This window comes from Pleurodeles waltl, chromosome 4_1, assembly GCF_031143425.1.
Source record: "Pleurodeles waltl isolate 20211129_DDA chromosome 4_1, aPleWal1.hap1.20221129, whole genome shotgun sequence".
NCBI classification, from domain to species: Eukaryota; Metazoa; Chordata; class Amphibia; order Caudata; family Salamandridae; genus Pleurodeles; species Pleurodeles waltl.
The window spans coordinates 1,006,596,133-1,006,614,282 of NC_090442.1; the positions used below are offsets into that span (position 1 = coordinate 1,006,596,133).

At 42.7% G+C, this 18,150-nt stretch overlaps 1 protein-coding gene across 3 annotated transcripts in view; it reads left to right on the top strand.

Moving 5' to 3' along the window:
- The window catches only part of SRPK2 (SRSF protein kinase 2), a 516,420-nt gene that overhangs the window by 482,207 nt on the left and 16,063 nt on the right, over positions 1–18,150 (top strand). For all 3 annotated transcript variants that reach the window (XM_069229855.1, XM_069229857.1, XM_069229856.1), the window contains 3 exons: positions 12,208–12,308; positions 12,421–12,528; positions 13,226–13,295. In XM_069229855.1, coding sequence (XP_069085956.1) covers positions 12,208–12,308; positions 12,421–12,528; positions 13,226–13,295 — 279 coding nt within the window. The remainder of the gene's footprint in view (positions 1–12,207; positions 12,309–12,420; positions 12,529–13,225; positions 13,296–18,150) is intronic.

Sequence of the window (18,150 nt, forward strand, 5' to 3'; positions counted from 1 at the left end):
AGGTTTAGGTTTAGGTTACAATGAACCCACTATTTGAAACATTCGTCCATTGGGATTCCTTCACATAGTAAGAGCTACCGGTGATCTGGGTTACAGCATTCAATAATAACAAGTGACTGTTTCCTAGCTTACCTTTTCCAAGGATATGAAAGCTCAGTCAGTACAAAGGACATTTATTTTTAGATGTATTAGTAGATGTTGGGTCAGTCAAGTTTTGGCTACACAAGGATTGTTTTCCATTATGGGCTGTAACAGATGCGAGTCCATGAATCAGGTTTGTGTGATGTGTATTTCGGCATCGACGAATGGCTTACACTTACTAATATTTGCTTCCTTCTATAAATTGCAGATGAATTATCATCCATCCTGCATGCTGGGATGCAAGCATGTTGGAGATATTAAGTACAGAGGATGTTAAATATCAGGAGTACCATCTAGATTGCAAAAAATAACAGAACTCGGTTTTCATATATGTATTTGGTCCCTGGTTTTTGGGGGGGGGGGGGTTGCACACCTTACACTAAATAGGTGTGTGTGTGTATTTATATGTTCGGTGGCATGTGTAGCTGCAGATACACATGCTGTGCACATCCCGCCATCTGGTGTTGGGCTCGGAGTGTTACAAGTTGTTTTTCTTCGAAGAAGTCTTTTCAAGTCACGAGATCGAGGTACTCCTCCCATTTCGGCTCCATTGCGCATGGGCGTCGACTCCATCTTAGATTGTTTTTTTTACGCCATCGGGTTCGGACGTGTTCCTTTTCGCTCCGTGTTTCGGGTCGGAAAGTTAGTTAGAATCTCTGAAAAATCATCGGTATTGTTTGCGTTCCGTATCGGGTTAGTTATAACAGATCGACACCGACTTTTGAAGAGCTCCGGTGGCCCTTCGGGGTTTTTTCGATCCCCCCGTCGGGGCCTGGTCGGCCCGGCCACGTGTTTCTTCAAGGCTGATGGAACGGACCCCGTTCCGCTTCTGCCCAAAATGTCATAACAAGTATCCATATACAGATCAGCATCTGGTCTGTAACTTGTGTCTGTCTCCAGAGCACAAGGAGGATACCTGTGAAGCCTGTCGAGCGTTTCGGTCGAGGAAGACATTAAGAGACCGAAGAGCAAGAAGACTGCAGATGGCGTTGGCGCCGACAGGACAAGGGTGTTTCGAGGAGGAAGAAGAAAGCTTCTCCATCCATGAATCGGACTCGGACGAGCTCGATCCCGAAGAAACGCCGAAAACCGTGAGTAAAACGTCGAAACATAAAACTCACGAGAAGACAACAAAAGCCCAGGGGACGCCACCGCCAACAGGCCATGGCTTAACCCGAAAAATAGGTGACCGATCATCGGCACCGAAAAAGGGCATGCATGTAGCGAAGTCATCCGACTCCGGTCGAGATACCGCCACACAGCAATCTCTGGCCCGAGACCGCGGCTCCGAACAGATTCGGCACCGAGACAGTGGCACCGAAATGGTTCGGCACGAGACACCACGACGCCGAAAATAAAGAAGGTTGCCTCGGAACCCAAAAAGGCGACCGAAAAGATTTCGATTCCGAAACATCCAGCCTCGGAACCGAAAAAAGGTTCCTACACAGAGGAACAGGGATTGTCCTCCCAGATGCAAGGACATAAGTTCGGAGAGGAACTTCAATCTGTTGAGCCAGACTGCACTCAAAGAAGGCTCCACATTCAAAAAGACACAGGGAAGATAAGCACTCTTCCCCCAATTAAGATGAAAAGAAGACTTGCCTTTCAAGAAAAGGACAAGCAGCCACAGGCAAAGGTGGCAAGACAAACAACTCCACCACCATCTCCACCACCATCAATGCACACATCACCGGTAGCCACTCCACCACTGATGCAATCCCCGACTCATACTGCAATGAGTCAAGATGATCCTGATGCATGGGACCTTTATGATGCTCCTGTATCAGATAACAGCCCAGACTATTACCCTACAAGGCCGTCGCCACCTGAAGACAGTACATCCTACACGCAGGTGGTCTCAAGGGCAGCTGCGTTTCATAACGTCACCTTGCATTCAGAACCAATTGAGGATGACTTTTTATTTAATACACTCTCCTCCACTCATAGCCAATACCAAAGCTTACCTATGCTCCCGGGAATGCTAAAACATTCAAAACAAATTTTTCAGTATCCTGTTAAAGGCAGAGCCATAACTCCAAGGGTGGAAAAAAAGTACAAGCCACAACCAACAGACCCTGTTTATATTACGCAGCAATTAACACCAGATTCTGTGGTTGTTGGGGCAGCTCGCAAGAGAGCAAACTCTCATACCTCGGGAGATGCACCACCTCCAGACAAGGAGAGTCGCAAATTCGATGCTGCGGGTAAAAGAGTTGCAGCACAAGCAGCAAACCAATGGCGTATTGCCAATTCACAAGCACTTTTGGCAAGATATGATAGAGCTCATTGGGAAGAAATGCAGCATTTCATAGAACACTTACCTAAAGAGTTCCAGAAAAGGGCACAACAAGTGGTAGAAGAAGGACAAAGTATCTCCAATAATCAGATACAGTCATCAATGGACGGAGCAGATACAGCTGCAAGGACAATAAATACTGCAATAACAATAAGGAGACACGCATGGTTGCGTACGTCAGGATTCAAGCCGGAAATACAACAAGCTGTGCTGAATATGCCCTTTAATGAACAGCAGTTGTTTGGGCCGGAAGTCGACACTGCTATTGAAAAACTCAAAAAAGATACTGATACCGCAAAAGCCCTGGGCGCACTCTACTCCCCACAAAGCAGAGGCACATTTTGCAAAACACCATTTAGGGGAGAGTTTCGAGGTCAACCTACAGAGGCCACAACCTCACAAGCAAGGCCCACTTATCAAAGCCAATACCAGCGGGGAAGTTTTCAGGGGCAATATAGAGGGGCACAATTCCAAAAAAATAGAGGGAAGTTCCAAAACCCCTCAAAACAAACAGTGACTTCCAAGTCACACATCCCCAACACATAACACCTGTGGGGGGGAGACTAAGACAATTTTACAAACATTGGGAGGAGATAACAACAGACACTTGGGTACTGGCGATTATCCAGCATGGTTATTGCATAGATTTTCGCAAATTCCCTCCAAACGTACCATCGAAAACACACAATATGTCAAAACAACATATAGATCTTCTAGGACTAGAAGTTCAGGCATTACTACTAAAAGAAGCAATAGAATTAGTACCAGAACACCAGAAAGGAACAGGAGTTTACTCTCTGTACTTTCTCATACCCCAAAAAGACAAGACTCTGAGACCTATATTAGATCTCCGAACATTAAATACCTACATCAAATCAGATCACTTTCACATGGTGACATTACAAGATGTAATCCCACTACTCAAACAACAAGACTACATGACAACACTAGACCTAAAGGATGCATATTTCCATATACCGATACATCCTTCACACAGAAAGTACTTAAGGTTTGTATTCCAAGGGATACATTACCAATTCAAGGTGTTGCCATTCGGAATAACAACTGCGCCAAGAGTTTTTACAAAGTGCCTAGCAGTCATAGCTGCACATATCAGAAGGCAGCAAATACATGTGTTCCCATACCTAGACGATTGGTTAATCAAAACCAACACGCTAGAAAGGTGTTAACAACACACAGAGTATGTCATAGAAACCCTCCACAAACTAGGTTTCACAATCAACTACACAAAGTCACACCTTCTGCCGTGTCAAACACAGCAATACTTAGGGGCGACAATCAACACAGCAAAAGGGATTGCCACTCCAAGTCCACAAAGAGTTCAGGCATTTCACAATGTAATACAGGCCATGTATCCAAATCAAAAAATACAAGTCAAAATGGTGATGAAACTCTTAGGCATGATGTCCTCATGCATAGCCATTGTCCCAAACGCAAGGTTGCACATGTGGCCCTTACAACAGTGCCTAGCATCACAGTGGTCACAGGCACAGGGTCAAATTCTAGATCTGGTGTTGGTAGACCGCCAAACATACACCTTGCTTCAATGGTGGAACAGTATAAATTTAAACCAAGGGCGGCCTTTCCAAGACCCAGTGCCACAATATGTAATAACAACAGATGCCTCCATGATAGGGTGGGGAGCACACCTCAATCAATACAGCATCCAAGGACAATGGGACACTCACCAAAAACAGTTACACATAAATCACCTAGAACTATTGGCAGTATTTCTAGCGCTAAAAGCATTTCAACCCATAATAAGCTACAAACACATTCTTGTCAAAACAGACAACATGACAACGATGTATTACCTAAACAAACAGGGAGGCACACACTCAACACAGTTGTGTCTCCTAGCACAGAAAATATGGCATTGGGCGATTCACAACCACATTCGCCTAATAGCACAATTTATTCCAGGAACTCAGAACCAGCTAGCAGACAATCTTTCTCGGGATCACCAACAGATCCACGAATGGGAGATTCACCCCCAAATACTGAATACTTACTTCCAGAGTTTGGGAACACCACAAATAGATCTATTTGCAACAAAGGAAAACGCAAAATGCCAAAACTTCGCATCCAGGTACCCACAAGATCAGTCTCAGGGCAATGCGTTATGGATGAGTTGGTCAGGGATATTTGCTTACGCTTTTCCCCCTCTCCCACTCCTTCCATATCTAGTAAACAAGCTGAGTCAAATCAAACTCATACTAATAGCACCAACATGGGCAAGGCAACCTTGGTACACAACACTACTAGACCTCTCAGTAGTGCCTCATGTCAAACTACCAAACATACCAGATCTGTTAACGCAACACAAACAACAGATCAGACACCCAAATCCAGCATCGCTGAATCTAGCAATCTGGCTCCTGAAGTCCTAGAGTTCGGACATTTAGACCTTACACAGGACTGTATGGAGGTCATAAAACAAGCTAGGAAACCTACCACTAGACATTGCTATGCAAATAAGTGGAAAAGATTTGTTTATTACTGCCATACTAATCAAATTCAACCCTTACACGCATCTGCCAAAGACATCGTAGGATACTTACTACATTTGCAAAAATCAAAGCTAGCTTTTTCTTCCATTAAAATACATCTTACAGCAATTTCAGCTTACCTGCAAATTACGCACTCAACTTCTCTAGTTAGAATACCAGTCATAAAAGCATTTATGGAAGGTCTAAAGAGAATTATACCACCAAGAACACCACCAGTTCCTTCATGGAACCTCAACATTGTCTTAACACAACTCATGGGTCCACCTTTTGAGCCCATGCACTCTTGTGAAATGCAGTACTTAACATGGAAAGTTGCATTTTTAATTGCCATCACATCTTTAAGAAGAGTAAGTGAGATTCAAGCATTTACCATACAAGAACCATTTATTCAGATACACAAGCATAAAGTAGTTCTACGAACAAATCCTAAATTTTTACCAAAAGTCATATCACTGTTCCACTTAAATCAAACAGTAGAATTACCAGTTTTCTTCCCACAGCCAGACTCTGTAGCTGAAAGAGCACTACATACATTAGACATCAAAAGAGCGTTAATGTACTATATTGACAGAACAAAACTAATTCGCAAAACAAAACAATTATTTATTGCTTTCCAAAAACCTCATACAGGAAATCCAATTTCTAAGCAAGGCATTGCTAGATGGATAGTTAAGTGCATTCAAACCTGTTATCTTAAAGCAGAAAGAGAACTGCCTATTACACCAAAGGCACACTCAACTAGAAAGAAAGGTGCTACCATGGCCTTTCTAGGAAATATTCCAATGACAGAAATATGTAAGGCAGCTACATGGTCTACGCCTCATACATTTACCAAACACTACTGTGTAGACGTGCTAACAACACAGCAAGCCACAGTAGGCCAAGCAGTACTACGAACATTGTTTCAGACAACTTCAACTCCTACAGGCTGAACCACCGCTTTTGGGGAGATAACTGCTTACTAGTCTATGCACAGCATGTGTATCTGCAGCTACACATGCCACCGAACGGAAAATGTCACTTACCCAGTGTACATCTGTTCGTGGCATTAGTCGCTGCAGATTCACATGCGCCCACCCGCCTCCCCGGGAGCCTGTAGCCGTTTAGAAGTTGATCTTGAACATCTGTATATTTGTAAATATATATATTACTTTAAACTACATTATGTACATACGTATTCACTCCATTGCATGGGCACTATTACTAGCATATACAACTCCTACCTCACCCTCTGCGGGGGAAAACAATCTAAGATGGAGTCGACGCCCATGCGCAATGGAGCCAAAATGGGAGGAGTCCCTCGATCTCGTGACTCGAAAAGACTTCTTCGAAGAAAAACAACTTGTAACATTCCGAGCCCAACACCAGATGGCGGGATGTGCACAGCATGTGAATCTGCAGCGACTAATGCCACTAACAGATGTACACTGGGTAAGTGACATTTTCCATATATTCAGTGACATGTGTAGCTGCAGATACACATGCTGTGCATTATCCTGCCATCTAGTGTTGGGCTCGGAGTGTTACAAGTTGTTTTTCTTCAAAGAAGTCTTTTCGAGTCACGAGACTGAGGGACTCCTCCCTTTCGTCTCCATTGCGCATGGGCGTCGACTCCATCTTAGATTGTTTTCTTTCCGCCATCTGGTTCGGACGTGTTCCTCTTCGCTCCGTATTTCAAATCCGGAAAGTTAGCTAAATATCAAAAAATCGACAGTATTGTTCTCGTTCGGTACCCGGTTAGTGTTATTGTATCGACACCGATCGCAGAAGTGCTCCGGCGGCCCTTCAGGGCTTCCGTTCTTCAGCGGGGCCTGGTCGGCCTGACCACATCCATCGTCGAAGACTAATGGACCGGACTCCCTTCCGCATCTGTCCGAAGTGCTACTCGAAGTATCCTTATACATGCCAACACCTGGTCTGTAGTCTGTGTTTATCACCAGAACACAGGGAGGATACTTGTGAGGCTTGTCGAGCGTTTCGATGTAAAAAGACCCTACGTGATCGACGAGCGAGAAGACTGCAAAGGGCGTCGACACCGAGAGAACAACTTGACGTCGGAGAGAAGGAAAGAATTTCCATCCAGGGGACGGACTCTGACGAATCCGAAAGTGAGTGACCCCCGACGATGCAGAAAACAGTGAGTAAAACTGCCCGTCCAAAACTCACACAAAGATCGTTAAGGCTAAGGAGACGCCACCGCCAGCAGGCCATGGCTTAACCCATCGAAAAGAAGGTGACCAAACATCGGCACTGAAAAAGGCCAGAGATTTGCCGAAGACTTCCGACTCCGGTCGAGATTCCGGCATCGAACGATCTCAACACCGAGAGTTCGACTCACCCAAGGTGAGAAAAATATCTTCGGAACCGAAAAAGACTTTATCGGAAACATCAGTACCGAAAAAAGCGGCTTCGGAGCCAAAAAGAAGCTCTTACACAGAAGAGCAAGGACTTTCCAGCCAAATGCATGAAAAACACAGATTTGAGCAGGAAATAAGTATGGATGGACCAGGCCATACGCAAAGGAGGTTGCATATCCAGAAAGAGACTGGAAAAATACAAACTCTTCCTCCAATTAAAACCAACAGAAAACTGGCATTTCAGGAGACAGAAATGCAGCCGAAGGCGAAGGTGGCCAGAGAAAAGTCCCCACCACCAAGGTTTTCTCCACAACCTTCCCCACTACACTCACCACAGCTGTCTCCGGTGGGGACACCTCCAATGCAGTCACCTACGCATACAGGGATGACACAGGATGATCCTGATGCATGGGACTTATATGATACACCAGTATCACCGGATTGTTACCCAACAAAGCCGTCACCTCCAGAGGACAGTACTGGATATACGCAGGTACTTATCCAGGGCAGCTACGTTCCACAATGTAGCAATGCATTCTGAGCCAATAGAGGAGGATTTCCTTTTCAACACCTTGGCATCCACCCAGGCTTCCTACCAGAGTCTGCCAATGCTCTCGGGTATGCTCAAACATGCAAAACAGGTATTCCAGGAGCCAGTTAAAGGAAGGGCTATCACGCCTAGGGTGGAGAAGAAGTACAAGCCTCCCCCAACGGATCCTGTGTTTATATCACAGCAACTTACACCGGACTCGGTGGTTGTGGGAGCAGCAGAAAGAGGGCAAACTCTCAATCGTCAGGAGACGCTCCACCGCCTGACAAAGAGAGTAGAAAGTTTGACACAGCGGGCAAACGAGTGGCAGCACAGGCAGCCAATCAATGGCGGATCGCTAATTCGCAAGCCCTACTTGCTCGCTACGATAGGGCACACTGGGACGAGATGCAACACATTATACAACACTTGCCCAAAGAACACCAGAAACGTGCCCAGCAGGTTGTGGAAAAAGGACAAGCAATATCCAACAACCAAATAAGGTCCGCATTAGACTCGGCAGACACGGCAGCACGAACGGTCAACGCTGTGGTAACCATTCGCAGGCATGCATGGTTAAGAAGCTCTGGATTCAAGCCAGAAATCCAACAAGCGGTGCTGAACATGTCTTTTAACCAAGAACAATTGTTTGGGCCGGAAGTGGACACAGCAATTGAAAAGTTAAAGAAAGACACGGACACAGCCAAAGCCATGGGCGCGCTCTACTCCCCACAGGGCAGAGGCACATTTAGAAAGCCACAATTTATAGGGGGTTTTCTAATGCAAACACAAGAGCCTTCCACCTCGCAAACCAGACCCACCTATCAGGCACAATACCAGAGGGGAGGGTTTTGTGGCTCATATAGAGGAAGACAATTCCCAAGAGGAAGGGGAAAGTTCCAGACACCTAAAACAAGCCAAACCAAACAGTGACTCCAATGTCACAAAACCCCAATACTTAACACCAGTGGGGGGGAGACTTACCGCATACTATCAGAACTGGACCCACATTACCACAGACGCATGGGTCCTAGCCATTATCCAACATGGTTATTGCATAGAATTCACAAATTTCCCACCAGATGTGACCCCAAGGGCACACAATATGTCCAAACAACACTTAGACCTATTACAAATAGAGGTCCAAGCACTATTACAAAAACAAGCAATAGAGTTAGTACCCAACCATCAGAAAGGAACAGGCGTCTACTCACTATATTTCCTAGTTCCAAAGAAGGACAAAACGTTAAGACCTATCTTAGACCTCAGAACACTGAATCTCTTCATTAAGTCAGACCACATCCACATGGTAACACTTCAAGACGTGGTTCCCTTACTAAAAAAGGAGGACTACATGTCAACATTGGATCTCAAGGATGCGTACTTTCACATACCCATCCATCCTTCTCACAGAAAATACTTAAGGTTTGTGCTACACGGCGTACACTATCAATTCAAAGTGTTACCGTTCAGAATAACAACAGCCCCAAGGGTATTCACAAAATGCCTTGCAGTAGTAGCCGCTCACATAAGGAGACAGCACATGCACGTATTCCCATACTTAGACGACTGACTAATAAAAACCAACACTCCACAAAAGTGTCTTCTTCACACACAATACGTTATAGAAACTCTACACAAACTAGGGTTCTCTATAAATTACCAGAAATCACATCTGCAGCCATCCCAAATACAACAATACTTGGGAGCAACACTCAATACACAAAAAGTAATTGCCACTCCAAGTCCACAAAGGGTCCAAGCGTTCCAAAATATAACATCAAGCATACAGTCAAACCAACACTACCCAGTAAGGTTTGTAATGAATCTTCTAGGCATGATGTCTTCATGCACAGCCATTGTCCCAAACGCAAGATTACACATGCGGCCCTTACAACAGTGCCTTGCAAAACAATGGACACAAGCACAGGGTCAACTTCAAGATCTAGTGTTGATAGACCGCCAGACACACTTCTCGCTTCAATGGTGGAACCCTATAAATTTAAACCAAGGGCGGCCATTCCAAGACCCTGTGCCTCAAGATGTGATCACAACAGATGCTTCACAGCCAACTGTATGTTATGTGGAAGAAATTACAGCGCCAGTTGTCTAATCTTATTGATCAAATCTTGTGAAGAGTGTAATTAAGATGATAGTCGTTTGATCATCGAAGTGTCAAATGTGATACATCCCATTCTTCTTTATAAGTAGTCATTTCAGATGCCCATCCATGTGCAGAAACCTGCATTGGTGGACTTCAAATACCAGTCAGCCACTTAAATAATACCTTCTTCCACAGAAGCTTTTGCTCGTACAAAAATACTACTATTTTGAGCCTATCCAAATCATGGTAGTTTTCCTTTTTGCACGCATGACACAAAATTCTAATAAGTGCAGCTGTACCGTAAGCCTTTTCCTGGAAGGCAGTATCGCTAACAAACAGTTTGGGATACAGAGAGATCAGTTCAGGAAACCTGGTAGATGGTCAAGTACCTCCTCCGCGAGGGAAGACTCTGACATATTTCCACCACATGTGCCAGAAATTAGCTGTGTCAGTTACATCCAAGGAATTTTGATAATTTATTTGGAACCCTATAACCTAAAGGGGAGCATGGGCTTTCATTTGTAAAACAATTTAAATGTTATCACAAGAAAATAGTATGAGGACGTGCATATTAAATATATAACAATGATATCCTGGTTTGGATGTAGGGTCACCAGTTTCCTCAGCGAAGTTGCTTTAAGTATTCGGTTCAGCATGAGGACCGCCAGTACCACTGAATAATCCTTCTTGGTCTCTCATGATCTAGCTTTCTATTTCAATGAATATCAAAGAATTGTAGCTGCTGCAGCCAAAAAAAAAATATATATATAATATAATATATATAATATAATATATATATATATATATGTTCGGTGGCATGTGTAGCTGCACTGTTCCTGCCATCTAGTGTTGAGCTCGGAGTGTTACAAGTTGTTTTTTCTTCGAAGAAGTCCTTTCGAGTCATATAAATGTCACAAGGACTAAACTGTTCATGCTTGACCCGAAACCAGAGTATAATATGAGAAATAACACAAAAGGTTCTGTGTGGTCTCATTCAAGACATGGCTCAGTATCCAATTGTGGTCCCGCTACTACTTAATTCAGCAAACAAGTCACAATCCGTAAAAATAAACCACAGACGACTTAACATGTACCAACAATAACGAGAGGGACGGCAGCACGGTGTTCAAAGTGAATGTTTTGGCAATAAAACACATTATTCACAAACTATATGCACAAGCTCAGGGATTTACATTATTTACACATGTTTATAAGTTCAGTCATGCTGGTTCCTGAGAATAAGATGCTTTTCAATGAACAGTCCTTTTTGATTTGACGTTTCAACCCTCTTAAGTAATTTTAAGGGTCTCATCAGGACGTGTGAAACACTGTCTTGCTTATGTACCTCCAAACACTGTATTTAATAGATAAGACAAGAAAGTATCATCCATGTTGCAGGTATGAATTCACCAAATAATTGCTGCAGCAGAATTAGAGCTTGCACCGTCGAAATACCAGTTTTGGAGCATTGGCCCAGATCCACAGCAAATGATCGCGTGCTTTTTGTATGTCATTGTGTGTGGTGGGTTTTAATGTGAATTACAGTATACTTCATAAGAGTAAGACAGGTCTTTGGACCAGACATCCATTCCTGTTCAGGGTTTTTCAAGTGTTTACATAAACCTGGAAATGTGTTTTCCTACATTTTTCCAAAGCACATCTTCCACACTTAAGGACTTCTATATAAATTAGATGTCTAGACAGCTTTGAGCTTGTGTGCGACACATACAGCTGTCCCATTCTTAGATAAGCAGTTTGTCATCCGTTGTGCCTCTTCACCAGTCAAGCAGGTTGTCCAGTGTCTGATATCCATTGACTTGTTCTCTCTTTCCTATAAGGTTAATTGGTCAGGGGTCTCCTCCTTCGAAGGCATACATAAACATAATATTGTGGCCAACACAGCATCATTTTTTTGTTTGTTTTCTTTTTAACAAAGCATTCGCATGGGCTGTTCAACAAGCCTGTTTGCAATCAGTCTGTAGTGGGCACATTGTTAGATCAGATGTAGAGTTTGTCACTATGCAATGTAAAGGTATTGTCATCCTAACCTGTAGAGGAACCATCCGTTATTGTGAAGGAAGGCGCACCATGGACAACAATTAAAATTGGCAGTTTGTTGAGAAACTTTTAATTAAAATATCTACAAAAAGTTTTTTTCATTTTCTCATTCTATGCCATTTCAATTCATTTTGTATTTTGAATTGAACACAGTTAATACTAATTATATTCTTATGTTTTGCTTCTCTCAGTGAAAACCCGATCTGCTGATTTGTTGGTGAATCCTCTTGATCCTAAAAATGCAGATTCAATTAGAGTTAAAATTGCTGACCTAGGAAATGCTTGTTGGGTGGTAAGTGTACTGATAACCTTCTTTGATGTTCTGTTGTGGGAGTTAACCTTTTCTAAATCTTTAAGAATGCAGATATTATTATTTGACTACTAATGCTATTTCCTCATTTTAGCATAAACATTTCACAGAAGACATACAGACACGACAATATAGATCCATAGAGGTTTTAATAGGAGCAGGATACAGCACACCTGCTGACATCTGGAGCACAGCGTGCATGGTAAGAAGGAAAACACACTTTTGTTTGTAATTTTTTTATTGCGAAAATCGCGAGTGCTGGATTATTCAGTTGTTACTTCCAGTCAAAAGATGTTTAGTGCTATGGGCCAAAACAGTATATTCTTATACAAAAGTTAGACATCCCTGCCCTCTATGCAGATCTTTTGAATTCAATGGAACTACTGATCCCCGCCAAATATTATTCATCTACTTTGAGGGATAACCACTTAAATTAAGATCTATTTTCAGTAAGTGAGACTTGCTTACAGTCAGGTGGGTGACCCCCCCTCACATTGAGGTTAGCCTGTAGTGAATGATACTCATTCCCAGTGAGATCCACTTGCTTTTAATAAGCCTCTCTCTGTGTGAATGAAATTTCTCCTAGTGAGTCACACGCTGCTAATGACCAACGTATACAATGAGTGCAACTTGTTGCAAGGTGTGACACCAGTTAGTATGTATGTATGCATTATATTCTATTGTATGAAGTTAGCTTTTGGTTTTTATGTCTAACTTAGCTTGGCCCGAAGTGACCCCAAGCCAAGGCACAAACACAACTCTCTTTGTGGACTTAGGACTGACTAGAATGAGGAAGTGGCTTTTGATCTAATAAATATCCGTGCTGATCTCTTTCATGAGTGGAAACATGAGTTTTTAATTCGATCTTAATTCATAAATATGTTGCTTTTGTATTGCAGACTTTCGAACTAGCAACAGGTGATTATTTGTTTGAACCACATTCTGGTGAAGACTATTCCAGGGATGAAGGTAAGTGTTTCTCCAAGTCTCGATTGAATCTTTATGTAATGACCAATATGGTACTTAGAATGCAGCTGTGTCTGAGTTTTAAACTGCACATTTTTTTCTTAGTTAAAACTTTCATCCATAACATCGGTGTGCAGGCCAGCGTTCCCCTTAACCTCAGGGAATTCATCCCCTTGACTGTAAGGCTTGCATGAGTGTGGAAATCTGTGTTTGGACTCCCTATAAAACAAGCATTGAAGTTACACAAAACACCAAGCAAAGTATAGGTTTCCCCACCTTGGGAAGAAAATAATACATTTAAGATAGACATTGAGGTTTAAAATGTGCATAATTTCTTTAACGCTAACTCAGCTAGCTGCAAGCTTTAAATAAAAAAAAGCATGTCATAAAGGATGATCACAAAACAAATTTATCAGTATAGAGAACCCTTCCGGGCATGGTTCTGCCTTCTTTCTTGCAGAGAGGTGCAGAAAGAATTGCCCGCTAGCTGAACAGGAAACCTGAGACATTTTAGATCAAAGGCTAAACAAGGTGAAGGTAAGGTGAAGCAGCTGGATTGAAAAAACAAGACATGTAGGTTATAAAAAGGGGTTGACAATTTTAGTCTGTCTTTATTTCTTTGTCCAAATTATGGTTACCTATTTTAATACGGGGAAATCTACATCTTACTTTAAGGTATGGAGGCTAACATTATGCAAGAGCAAGGCTTTCAACAAGATTCAAGGTTCTGCTATCTAAGGTCAAACATAAAACGTTTTTAAAAGTGAAGTGTGGGACCTGTCTGTGGCATGAAGATGTTTTTGTACGTTGGTGCCTAAGAGAAAGACTATAAAAGACATAGCACAGTGGCTCTTAACTTGTGTTCTGGCGAACCCTGGGGGTCTTTGAAACCTACTCAGGGAGTCCGCAGTTGCTTACATTAAATCAAAAATGATAAAATATTATTTATTAAATATTAAAAAATATTAACAGATTAATGAAGTGTATATAAATAAAGAAGTTGATGTAAATGTGAAGGAATTTGAAATTGGAAGTTAACAATTAAGGTAGTCTCCGCAGATTGATTTATGGGAGCAGTGCAAGTGCATCAAGCAGAATATAGTACAGATGATGAGTGGTCTCAATTGAATTTGGAAAAGATCCAACGTTCCCGTTCAAATTTAGATTTCTTATATTTGTTTTTTTAAATTAAATAAAACATTTCATCTTTTGTATATTTGATGAATGTTTGTTTCTGCTTTTTATGTATTATTTGTGGTTCACATTATACAAGATGCTTAGGCTGGGGTCAGCCGCTTTTGGGGATACCGCGTTCCAGTAGTGATTAAGCGATATTCAACAGAAGTCAGAAGGTTAAGAGCCACTCTAGAAGTACACGACTGAGTTTACCTTTGAAGAATGAAACATTTTCCATATCTCTAGTTGTAGCTGGCCGTGAAAATCTTAGGTTTGGACTTCCCTAGGTGTTGGGAGAAAAGTAGATGATAGCTCAGAGTAGGAAACCATGCCTGAGACCTCTAAAGAAGTGGACAACTGTTTCTGAAAATGATCTGATCCTAGCTAAGAGGAGAGAACTATTGGTGGTGTGTGTAAAACAATAAAGTTGAAGACAAATTGGTCCTTTAGAAAGGCAACTGAGGTAGTTGTCCCTGGTCACCAGCCAAAGAAGAGAGGGACTTGATGGTTCCCTCTGTAGGCCAACAGTTCAGTACAGAAAAACGCCTGCTTGATAGTCCTAGAAAACCTCTGTCCAGTATCCATGTGTTGCTGTTGTCAGTAAAATGGGAGTGCTAACCAGAAACGTGAAATTAAAACCGGCGATGTATGCGCTTTTGAGAGAATTTACTTGTCCAGACCTTAGTGCTAAAAGTCTTTTGCAATATCATGGAGGAACCTCAAATGGTGTCCTTCCAGCAGATTAATAAAAGGGGCAGCCAAGATGTTGTCTATTCCTTCCCTGTCCAGAGCTAGATTCATGATAGCATCAGCAAGGAGGAAGCATTAAGGTGTTGATTTGTGGTTATCTCTCCAAGGGTTTTCCTTCCCAAAGCACATGGCTAGAGGGCTGTGAGAACACCGCAGCACTTCTGTCTGGCATCTGCTTTGATTGAAAAGGCTGCAATTTCTAAAAATCTTCTTGTCGGTTCAAGCTGAATGTCAGTCAACCAGTAGAAAATCTCTTGTCAAGCATCTGGATTTAGTGGCTAATAGTTGGTATAAGAGCCATCTCATGGAAGGTGTATACCTTTGAGGTAGTAGAAACATCAGTAGTGCAAACAGCTAAGGAACATAACTTGGACTGATACATGTGGAACTCCAGGTTACAAGCCTGCACCCTAATCTTATGATTTTTGCTGGTTTTGTTGGTGGCTGTGAGTTAGTATTGACCAAGAAGCCCAGGAACTGTATCTCTTGGGGAGGAAATATGGCCATCTTCTGAAAGGATAGTCTCAAATCTGTCAAGCACCTCTAATTGCCACTTAGGTTTTGTTGTATTGAGGGAATCAGCACACTTAATTGTACTCCCCAGACCATTCTCTGGGTCCCGAGGTACGCTGCCTGGAATGAATTGTTTAAAGTGAGATGTCAGCCCTGGAAAGTACTTGTACGTGTGGTTGTATGCTCTCTCCTGCATTTGCTGCATTGTGGAGAGACGATCACTGATACTGGTAGTGGCTTACCGGGAACACTAGGCAGGGCCAACTTGTTCTTGGACACAGAGGAAGTGAACGAGCTGTATCTCCTTTGTAACACTGCTGCTGGACAGGGGCTTGGTTTTCTGGCACTTGGGGAGCCTTGAGAAAGCAGAGCCATGCTGGCTGGTGGCTTCATCCCTTCGGAGTGCCAGCACTATCTAGAGTGGGGATTCTAGGGCCTTTCACAAACCATAAATTTGATGGTTCTTTGCTGTGATGGCTTCTGACTACCACACCTGTGAGATGGAGTCTTACATTAGGTACCTGTCTGAGGAGAGGAGTGCAGGGTATCACCTACTGTTCGGCTCCTGCGCTTATTGTTCCCTCCCGGCTGTGAAGCAAGTTCTACAAACAATGTCTTTTTTAAGTGTGGTATCTGTCATAGATGTAGGGCTATTGGGAGCAATTTGAGGAGGAGATGTTTGTTTCAGAAAGACAGAAGGTGATCCTCAAGTCTAATAATGCTCTTCTTCATATCTGACTGCAAGATTTTAGGTCATGAAGAAGTCCATGAAGGCCATTGTTTTTAACATGGACAAGTTTTTTGGAAACATATTCGCTGTGGATCAGGCATTATCTAGGGTGGAGTTGCGAACCAGCACACAACAGTGGTGGAGCACAGTGGAAAAAGGGCTTGACGTAGTCTTATTTTAGAAACTGTGTGGGTGAACATCAATCTATGCATGACTTATGTCAGTATAATTTGAAGCGGGGTCCACTATCCGAGTGTTGAGCCTACCGGGATTTGACATCCAGAGAAGCTGCAGAAGGTAAATGAAGGAATATTGTTTACCCTTTGTGATGACATGAAGCAGAGGCTTTGCCCCTGTATCAGCCCAAGAGTTCTAAAATGAGTGCAGAGGGCAAAGTTACGGTGACTTATAATACTGGGGTAGAGGACCACTGAGATGCAATGCTGTGCAGTGGCATAAAAATGATGGGGGTTTCATTTAAGGAGCACTGTTAACTATGCTTTCCTGAACCCTGCCACGACACCTTGAACTCAATGACGATACAAAGGAGCTGGCTGACATTATGCGAGCAGCAGCACTGTATCAAGCTCAGGAGGAAGAAAATCACGTTTACTAAAAACTAATTCTGCAGAGCATTTCCTTAATAATCTTCAGTTGTGGTTTTAAGGTATTGGTGCTTCTGAATAAAGAGGTGGTGGTGTTGCAGGCTGGGTGACTTGCTTTGGATCTTGGGGATTTGCCTGCTGGAGGAAATGAGCTAGAGCTCCTTGGAAGGGGCTCCCTGTTGATTTTTGATGCGGTATAGTTATTGTCCTTGTCTCTATGCTGGTTTTCTTCCTCCAGTCTCGGCCCTTCTTAGAGCTTAGGAATCACCCATCTTCCTTTTTGAGAGGGTTCCTAAAAGATAATGTTCATTTTTTGCATTTCTTAGTAGCTTGTGTTGTGGCTTTTCGGTAATGTGTGGTGAAAATACTGCGGATTTCTCATCTTGTTGTGATTTTAGTTAATGAAAGATGTTAAAGAAACAAAACAGTTGAAGGAAGGAGAATGTCAGATTAGTCTGATGAAGAGACACTTTGGAAGCACTAAGGTAGTCCTTAAAGCAACATATTAGCTTTGCAAAAAAAGTTCAAAAGAAAGACTTGGGCACTTCCATGATCTTTCATGCCAAAAGAGCTGTAGGAGAGACTGGTGAGGGTACCTGGTGGAAATTGTGACACAGGCTTCTTTGAGCTTTAGTCTGGTCAATCAGTCTTAAAGAACTAAAGTATCTTGAACGAGGTGGATACCCTACATTTTAAAGTCTAAATAAACAACCCATTGGTTGATGACTGGAAGATTTATGATAGGACGTGTTCAGCCTTTGCCCGACAGTAAACCGAGGGAGTTCTCAGTTGTGGTGCAGTTGGACAATTGTTAATAGTCTTCGTGATCTGCTAAACATTTCTGTTGGTGAGGGGAAAGGAATCAAAGATGAACGAGCTCATTAAAGAGGATAATCTAAAAGCCTTACATGGTAGTCTCTGACAGTTTTGACAAACCTAGAGGTTTGAAGTGACACATTCTTGCCTTGGCTCAAAAAGTGAGGATTTGCCTCAGATCACTAGAGGCAAGCAGCCAAGGTCTATGAATTGACCAACATAAAAAAAACTAAAAGAAGAGGCGAAGAGGGATATTAAGACTAGGACA